Source organism: Etheostoma spectabile, chromosome 10, assembly GCF_008692095.1.
Source record: "Etheostoma spectabile isolate EspeVRDwgs_2016 chromosome 10, UIUC_Espe_1.0, whole genome shotgun sequence".
Taxonomy (NCBI): domain Eukaryota; kingdom Metazoa; phylum Chordata; class Actinopteri; order Perciformes; family Percidae; genus Etheostoma; species Etheostoma spectabile.
The window spans coordinates 10,958,490-10,968,804 of NC_045742.1; the positions used below are offsets into that span (position 1 = coordinate 10,958,490).

Sequence of the window (10,315 nt, forward strand, 5' to 3'; positions counted from 1 at the left end):
CTCCTGGGCACTGCCAGGTGCTCTTGAGCAAGGCAAATTTTCGCTAACCAGTGTATGATGAAGGCATGTTGGGTGGGTAAAAAGATAGCTAACGTAAGCTAACGAGCAGCAGCCGGCCGTTCGGTCGCTCCACCCCCACTGTAGGGAGACTCGTTTACTGAGAGAACAGCTGACAGCCCGGGAGAGGCACTGTCTGGTTAACACAAGTTTTAGCAGTAACTGTCCTTCCTTGCCGTACCTGTGGTTGCTGCGTTTTGACTGCGGTCTATAGATCCCTTAATGCGCGACTTGTATTGTTTCGAATGTTTCATGCGCAGGTGTTTTGGCAGCGGCAATGTTGTGTGTTGGTTGGGGACCTTACTGCTGTGGGACAGGTCGGCGTTGCGGCTTGGGTCACCTTCTTTTGGCTGGGGGTGCTGCTGGGCGGCGTCTTTTCTGCTCGCGAGTTCCATTTTCACTTTCTCACAGCCTACTGCATTGAACGGTCCACCTACGTAAACACCTTCCCGTGATCAACGGTGGCGTCATTACGTCAACCAGTGTAGCGTGCCTAGTGCAAGCAAGTACAAGTATTCGGCCGAATTTGAACCCAAATCCTGAATTTGGTGCATACCTAATTTGAAGATACAAATCACTGAAGCTGAAGGGCAGTTTTTTGACAATTATGGTTTAGTAATGAAGTGGAATAGTCAGAGAAGCACATTTATTTCTGAGGTTGGGGATATGTTAATGGTGTGCCACCATCTGGCACTTAGCCTGATTCAGATAAATGATATGTTCAGTATTCACATGGCCTCTATACAGTATGTTTCTCAGTGCTATCTTAGATTAAAAGTCCATTGCTTTAACACCCCCCCCCCCCACCACACACACACACACACACACACACACACACACACACACACACACACACACACACATCCACACACACACACACTCTCTTAAGCACTTACCTGTAATGATGCACATTTCCTAATGTTCTGCATTATTCATTGTGTACTGTTGGATTTATTAGCTGATACAAGTTAGATGAAGGATTATAGGAGAATATACAAATGTGTGATCTGTACAGAAAGATCACAAGTTTGATCCCCACAGCTGCCAGTCCACTATTAAGTCATCGTGTAATGACTCTCATATATCAGGTTCTGTGTTGCGGCAAACTTGATTACCTCTATGCCCTGTAATTGGTGCGTCTTTTCCCAGATGGCTGTTTACATGGTTATTTCAGATGTCTACTGCAGTACCATGTGATTTATATGGGTTTAAAGGTCTATAGAATGTTAGAATTTGTTTTTTAAATAGTCATAATTAAAAACATTTTTGATGTCTTCATAATATTGATTTGGTCCCAAACCCAAAGGTCTGCGTTATCATAAAAGACAAGTAAAATGAACAAATATTTACATTTATAGCCTGCTTAATATAACATTTTATCAAATGGTTAATCTTCAGCCTATCAATTAAACAATGAATTGACTAATCCTTTCAGCTGTCCGAGATTCACAAATAATAATTAAGGTTGTTAGAAAAGTTGTGAGTAGCTAGTATCTATTTTACATCTGGTAATTGTATTGCGCCTTAATTATAAATATATTTAACACACATTCCTACACATTCTCCATGGATTAGATGCACAAGTTTGTTCCTCATCCAAGGCAGTTAAATGGTGTTTTAATGGCCTACTGAGTTTCATTGCATATTATAATGGCCCTGTCTTTTCCTGGTCAACTATACCGTCAATGGGGCATTCTGATAATGCATCCTTGGTGTGAGATTAGGTCACTTTCATTTGTGAAATTACTTTTACACATTCTGAGGCCACAGAGCATAAAGTTTGTGTCTTAGTTCAGCATTTTCATTTCCTTCATTTACTCTGCAGCCCTTTTGCCCAAATCCCCCACTTGTCTCTACCCAATCTTCCTTGTATTTATTTTCCTCATCCCCTGGGAAAAGATACTCACTGACATTACTCCTCCCTCTGGTCAGATGTTGAAACTTAAACACACCATCCATCAGCCTACAGACAAACGAGTAGCACAGTAGACAGGGGCGATGACCTAACAACAAAGACGCTCTTAATATACAGGCACACACGGAAAGCGACTTCGGTCCTAAGCTGTGTCCGCACTCTTTGTTTGCTGTATCTGTCCTATTACGGATTCTGAACATTGACAACCATTCCAAAGATAAAACTCAAAGATTAAATCAAGAAAAACTATTTACAGCCAAAAGCTGTTTTATTGAGGCTGACTGTAAAATGCTTTTCTTCACTTTTGCTTCAGAGCTTTTATACTATATTAACACTATTACTCAAGAGCAAGATATGGTATCTAAATTGACATTAATTGTACTGGATGAAGTAGTCATGTAGCTCTGTATCAGTTTTAAAACCCACCTGAGTGATTCATCCTCTGCACCAGTCACCATATATACCACATTCAGAGGTCTGGTTCTTTTATAAATCCATTTAGGAGGCAGAGTTCTGATATTTTTGGACAAACCCACCACCATGAGCAAAAGTAACTTCTTGCCTTGATCTTGAACTGGAATGACACATTTCCTGCTGAAGTGGAGTGGTATTTCCTTGTCAGCTGTTCAGTACTGTTTCATTCTTTCCGTGGTTTCTCTTGGCCTGTATTCATGGTAACTCATGCCATCAACTGAACGGCTGTCTCTTTCAAATGTAAACCATGGCTGTTTATTAGTGACCGAGTTAACACTTGCGGGGTAATGGATTTGTTTCACTCTCAACACTATTGGCGTTCATCGTTAAAAAAGTGGGACAGATGGATGCTGAGTGGAGATTGACTTAAGGTCTGTGTGTGAGCTTAGACAGAAGTTCTACTTAGACTCTGCAGCAAATACACAGTCTCCTCTGCCTAAATTGAACAAATCTCCCACACGCAGGTTTAATATACTGTATGTCAAGGCCCTTTTTCTCAGCATGCTTTCTGATTACAAGCATGCCCTTTGCCTCAGCTTACCGTGTCCCCTTTATAGACATGTCTATCTGGTTTCCCTTTGCATGATAACAGGAAATTTGGAAAACATTGTAGTTTACACACAGTAAAAGCAGAGTAGATTTCTATTACAGATTAGGCGAAATACGCTGTTGTACTCTGCTTTTTCAAAGTTGGGCTTATTTTTCTTTGTTTTTTTTTTATATCTCTTTTTTTTTCTTTCTTTGTCTGTGTGTTTGAATTGTCTCTTTGTTAAGCTGCTGATCAATATTTGCTTTTGACTGAATAAATTGAAGAAAAGAAAAGACACAGTTGACACACAAAAACCTATAATCTCATTTGGTCCGGTCTTACATGGAAACAGGACAATGCACCAAAACACACCTAAAAAACCTGTGGAAACAAAATGTAAGTCAATTTGAAAAGTAGATAAACAAAGACCACAAATAGAATCCTTAATAATGATGTTGTTGTCGCTTAGAGCACTGAGTTTGATACTAACTGATTAGGGTCCTGTGGACCTCTGATAAAGCCACATCAGTGTGGGGCAGCTCCTGTTCTGTTGTGCAATAGAGGGATAAACAAATCTGTGCACAAAGAAGTGTCATGAATTTTTCATGACTGTAGACCGAGTCTCCCCAGGACCCTGCTCTGAATTCTAAACAAATACACAACTCTTAAAGAGTGGAGAATAGCTGATACATTAAGCAGAAAACATGAGTCAAGTTGTTTATCATGATTTAGACTCAGGAGCAATCTTGACATTGTTTTTGTTTTCATTACTTATTGATGTAAGTGTTCTTATTGTCTTGTATTCATTATATGACTTGATTCTGTTATTCCAAGATATCAGTGAGCAAAATCAAAATGTTAGAGAAAACCTTGCTTCCAGAACGGCTTGGCCTCATTATACGGTACATCTGAGCTTTCATTTTTCTTTTACACTCTAGAACTACCTTTACATCCATGTTCTGATAAGGATAAGATGCTGTTTTTGCTGATTTGGTATGGAGCATTAGATTCCTTACAGCATTCTTTAAGAAAAACATTTTTAGTGTAATTTGCAAATTTGTATTGTTAGTTTTGGGCCTTTTAAAGTGGACTTTGATTGGAAGAGAAGGAAACGGTGCATGTGTTTGTCTGTGCACACACAAAATATTGATTCAGAAGCAAGCCAACTAGCCCACCATTTTGCCTCTTCTGTGTCTGGGATCAGTACCGAAATATTCTAGTACATAACATAAAATCCTTTTGCTGAGTAACGTAAAAAATCTTTTTAACATAGTGATTTGAAAATATACAATTTCCTGGTATCTAGCTCTACAAAGATTCAAAATAAAATAAAAAACATTACGACAAATGATTATTTGTTTCTTTTTAACCTCCCGATTATTCCTTGAATCAAGTAGTTGTTGAGCTTTAAAACATTAGAAAATAGTGAAAAAGGTCTAAGATAAGGTCTTTAAGTAGTGTGTGTGTGTGTGTGTGTGTGTGTGTGTGTGTGTGTGTGTGTGTGTGTGTGTGTGTGTGTGTGTGTGTGTGTGTGTGTGTGTGTGTGTGTGTGTGTGTGTGTGTGTGTGTGTGTGTGTGTGTGTGTGTGTGTGTGTGTGTGTGTTTGTTAATGAAGCCCACAAGGTTTGGACATGAAAAGCAAAGAAGAGATGGAACCCCCGTTGCTTTCCCTTTTTCATCTTTCCCAGTGTGGTCAGGATCCATCACTTCATTTACTATGATGTGGCTCTTTGTGTTGTCTGTGTCTACCAGGACTCAACACTCTTCCCTTTGATCCAGCAACCAACAACGACCCTCTCCAGTTCAGCAGTTCCAGTGGGCAACTGGTGTCAGAGTGTCCTCCTCTGGAAAACACCACTGAGAATAACAAGAAGAGGAAGAGAGCCAGCCTGCCTCCAGGTACTGACAACAACTCCCTCACATGTATTGCACCACTGCTGCAGGATTACTCTGTGGTCTTAAATCCTCACCGTTTTGCCCTCAGCCATGTTGAATTTGAAATGCTAGTGCCCGCAACGCTCAACAGAGAATGCCTCCCTCCATTCAGAAAAGCTTTGATACAACATTATTTACCTCGGAATTCCTCTTCCCCTACCTGTACCAACATCAAATAGCTGTGATGGGAATTGTTGCATAATCCCATCATTTGGTGACGGTATGAAAATAGAAAAGTGGTTTAGCCCAGTCTTTGTTGTTTTTGATTGGCTTGCCATGTCCTGAGGCTCTGGTTGTTTGGCCTGTTTGGAGGTCAGGCAGCTGCAGCAGGAAACTGCTCTGCTGGGAGTGTGTGCCCGACTGTGTGTTAATGTGCACCACCTGCCAATCAAAACTGCAAACCCTTCAGCTTACACACACACACAAAGATACACACACGTGTGTTACAGTGTTACATACACAAAGATATATATATATACACACACACACACACACACGCACGAAGATACACATGTGTGCTATAATTAAACAGTAATTAGAGTTAGTGGCTAGTAATGTGTCAAATTAAAGAAGGACTTTCTAATTAAAGAAGTACTGACAAATGAATTGCTTTTTAAGTAATAGAGAGAAGAGGGCCCTTAAGAAGGAGAGGTATTGTTCCATGTTCTCTGCTTTCTTGGCGAAGCTAATTGGACTGAATTAATACTTCACATTAACACGGCCCTAATCAGCAATTCATCTTTCTTCACAGCTTCACGTCACAAGTTCACGTCTTGATAAAGTTTAATTTTATTTTAATTCACTCACCATGTCAAACTATAATTTGATAGTTTTAGTGTACCATCAAGGATTATCAAACAAATAACCCATGTCTGTCTAAATTACGGATTTATTTAAATGCTGTAAGTTACACATTAAGTGTAACATTAAAGGTCCAATGTGTATGAATTTCATCCGTCTAGCGTTGAGATCATATATTGCAATCAACGCAGTTCAAAGTACGTAATATAACTACAGTAGCCTTCACACTTCAAAAAGCTGGTCTCTTGTTCTTTTCAATATCCGTTTTCTTTTTCTGGGTGAAGAAGAAGACTCCTGTTCCTGAAATTTGGATTTTGAGTTTGTGTGGTCCTCCATGTTTCCTTCTTCAAACTTGCCGGGGCCGGGAAGCGACGATAGACGATACCCGTTAGCAGCATTAGCAGCACCTGTGGGTTTATCATGTGACAGCAAAAACGCGAAAAGAGGAGCAGTATATCCTGTATGTTCCTTACCGGCTAACATATTAGCATATTTATTTATAATAACATATTTCAAGATGGCAAATGAATATGCAGCGTCAACCCCAGTTCATGTGAATGCAAATGTAAAATTTCAAGCCAAAAGGAATACTTGGAATTGATGGGGTGGTAAATATTTATGAAAAAGGACGAGTGTGTGAACAGGCAACACCGATTTTGATAATAAATAACTAAACACGGTACACACTGGGTCTTTAAGACCATGTGCAAAGGAAACAAGATGAAAACACAAGATGAAGTAAAATAACAAGTGCATTGACAAAACACTTGACTTTTGTCTTTTGAAATTCTTCTGATTAATGTATCAAAGCTGTAGTGTTAAAAGCTTTCAGGCCACTGATGACAAAACCCAGACTCACTTAAATCCCGGGACTTCACTAATGATCCAGACCACATATTATTGCAGCCCTTTAACCAATAACTTCAAGTGACTACTTGAGTAGTGTGTTACAAAACCTTGCTAAAGATATATTTTCAGAACAGAAAATGTTTTGTCCTGTGCTAAATTACAATTTAAATATGGGCAATTCAGTTCTCACTTGTCAGATCTGCTGCTCCGTGTCAGTCTCAATATCTGTACAACCGTGCAGGTTTTTTTCTGCCATTGTCTGATAATATTTTAGTATGCTCTCCCATTGTCATACTTACACAATATTAAAGTTTAGAAAAAACGTTGACAGCAACAGTAAAAAAATAGAGGTATATTTTTGGCCGTCAAAGCCTTAAGATAATAGCATTCCCTGTCTCGGTCAATCGGCACCAAGTTATTTATATCAGACGTAGTGACTAGGAGAACTTATTACATATTCTAATATTAAATAATGCAGGAAGCTGAAATGGCTTTTTGTTTAATGCAATGGTGCTATTTAGATTTATTATATATTTGTAAATTCTGCTGTGATGAGATGTCATTCCACACCTTAAAAATGTTTGTCTTCATCCAGCTTGTTCTCCAACGACCTGTTTGCATTGTCAAATGCACATCAGTATGAGTTAATGTGCAGGGAAATTATTGGATATTGGTATTATCTTGAGGCAAAAACAACTCAAACACATCATTGCATTCTACAACCGAATGTGTTGACCTGCCTCCATATTACTGGTCAAAGAACTGACCACAATTAATGAACATTATGGGACCTTTTTTAATGAAAAGACGGGTCCGAGCGCATGGTTTAAAAAGGGTTGTACTCAGTGTCTTCATTAATTCAAGGAGTGTCATCTCCCATTCCCTTTAACAGCCAGGTGCGTTTGTACCTTGGCACACTGCTATTATGATGCCGGATTTGCACCGTAATATTTGTATTTGTAACCTTTTTAATCTTTTGTGTGTGTGTGTGTGTGTGTGTGTGTGTGTGTGTGTGTGTGTGTGTGTGTGTGTGTGTGTGTGTGTGTGTGTGTGTGTGTGTGTGTGTGTGTGTGTGTGTGTGTGTGTGTGTGTGTGTGTGTGTGTGTGTGTGTGTGTGTGTGTGTGTGTGTGTGTGAGACAAGCATAGTATGCGCGCTGTGCACGTGCCTATGCTCATTTTACTACTAATTCACTGTTAAAATTCAATGAAATGCTGCACTATTGACTTTAGAACAGGTTTTTGTTTGTCAAAGGCACGATCACTTCCTGCTGCTTCAAGATAGTAATATGCCAAGAATTCACCTGAACACACCTCCCTGCAAGACTGGGGTGCCCATGGGCACAAAGATGGGGGCATGTGCAGTTGCTATTTTAACGACGTGGGTGCTGGACGAGAGACTGACAACTGCGTCGGTCTTAAACTAGCAAAAACACTTGCGTCAGGCTTTGCGCTGCGCCGGGTGCAAGATAGAGCCCTATAAGTATATACCTTAATCTAGCTGATCATGGCAGCGATTACAACTCAGTATTTCCTCTTCCTGCTGTGACCCGTGTGTCTGCTGTTTGTCATTACGTCAATATGCCCACCGGTTACACAGAGAAATAAAATAAGTCAGAAAACCTGTTTACGTCAGATTTATTGAACTGATAACTGGGATGCTCTTGCTGTTTTAATTCCTGCTGTCTGCACGGCCAGAGGCTCGCCTGCAAATAGACCTGGTGCATCTCTTTAACAGAGCGGAGAGCTGCTTCACATGCTTCTGGGACGCTCGGCACATCTGGTGGATTAACAAGCATTGAGTTAAATGGCAGCGATTACTCGCGGGTGTTGCAGCACCTCCTGAACGCAGCGCAGACCAGTGGAAAATAGGGGTAATGGATAGTTTTTTCTTATTACAATTCCAATTACACTTGATTACCTCTCCTTCTTCAAAACCAAGATTGACAGCATCCATAATCAACTGGCCCATAGCTCCACCTCCCCCAGCCCTGGACCTCCATCCCCCTCCCCTCCACCCCACTCACTCTCTTCACTCACTCCAATCACTGAAACCAATGTATCCATCATAATCTCCAGCATGAAGTCTTGAACCTCTCCCCTTGACCCAATCCTCACATTCCTTGCCAAGGCCTGCCTCCCCTCACTCTTCCCCCCTCATCACTAACATAATCAACTCCTCTCTGGCCTCTGGCATTGTCCCCTCCCCCCTCAAGCTTGCAGCCATCACTCCCATATTGAAAAAACCTGGTCTGGACCCAGACATTCCCAACAACTACAGCCTCATCTCAAACCTCCCATTTCTGTCCAAAATCCTGGAATGAGCTGTTGCCACTCAACTTCATATTCACCTAAACTAATAATAACTACTATGAACCATTTCAATCTGGCTTTCGCACCAAACACAGCACCAAAACCACCCTCATCAAAATCACCAACAACATTCTTCTTGCTGCCGACTCTGGTCTCCTCACCATCCTCATCCTCCTAGACCGCAGCACAGCCTTTGACACAATCAAACATCTTCCACCTCCCATCTTTCTGACAGACACCATTACATCTCCATAAACAACTGCAGGTCATCTACCACTCTAGTCACTCATGGTGTCCCCCAGGGCTCTGGTCTTGGCCCCCCTCCTCTTCATCCTTTACATGTTCCCCCTTGGACAGATATTCCTCCGACATGGCGTCCACTGCCACTGCTATGTGGATGACACTCAACTCTACCTCTCCTCAAAGACCATCATGGCCTCCACCCTTACAGCCTGCCTCACTGACATTAAATCATGCATGCAAGAAAACTTTCTCCAACTTAACTGCAATAAATCAGAGATTTTACCAGACCTTTTCCCTTAAAATTGATGGCTCCAACGTTTCCCCCTCCACCTGCATCCGCAACCTTGAAGCCATCTTTGATCTCACCCTCTCCTTTGTATCGCAACCTTATCACCAGAACCGCCTTCTTTCACTTTTGTAACATTGCACATCTCTGCCCCTCTCTTTTCACCACTGCAGCTGAAACACTGATCCATGCCCTCGTCATCTCCAGACTGGGCCACTGCAACAGCATTCTTTACGGACTACCAGACTAAATCACCAACATACTCCAATGCGTCCATAACTCAGCTGCCCGCCTTCTCACCTCCACCTGCCGCCGAGACCACATCACCCCTGTTCTCCGCAACCTCCGCTGGCTCCCAGTCAAACACAGAATCAACTTCAAAATACTTCTCCTCAAATACAAAGCATCGAATAACCTTGCCCCTCCATAGCTCTCCGACCTTCTCAGACTCCACACTCCCACCCACCTCCTCAGGTCCGCCGATGCCAACACCCTCAAGACCATCAGCACTAAGCTTTGGACCTGGGGAGACCAATCCTTCTCAGCTGCTGCACCCACCCTCTGGAACGGCCTCCCCGACCACATCAAACAGTCAAGCACCTTACCATCCTTCAAAAAGGCCCTCGAAACTCACCTCTTCAAACTTGCTTTTAACTGTTAACAGACTTTAACAGTTTTTCCCTCTTTGCCCACCTCTCCTGCTTTACCTGTTCTTATCCATGCACCTATGTGTTGTCCTTTTCTTTTTTGTCTGTCATGTCTACGTACCTTTGTTTGTTCATAAACCAAAACTGTAAAGCGTCTTTGAGTGTTGTTATGGGAAGTGAGGCTCTCCATGTGTAGAAAAGTGCCGTAGGCAGCAGCTGCCGCTGACACAGTGGTACGCATAGTTTTCGATGGGTAGTCAGTGAAGCT

At 41.7% G+C, this 10,315-nt stretch overlaps 1 protein-coding gene across 1 annotated transcript in view; it reads left to right on the forward strand.

Annotated features, from left to right (window-relative positions):
* enox2 (ecto-NOX disulfide-thiol exchanger 2) overlaps positions 1–10,315 on the forward strand; it is a 171,644-nt gene that overhangs the window by 77,083 nt on the left and 84,246 nt on the right. The window contains 1 exon segment of the mRNA XM_032527850.1: positions 4,728–4,874. Within this exon segment, the coding sequence (XP_032383741.1) occupies positions 4,728–4,874 (147 nt within the window).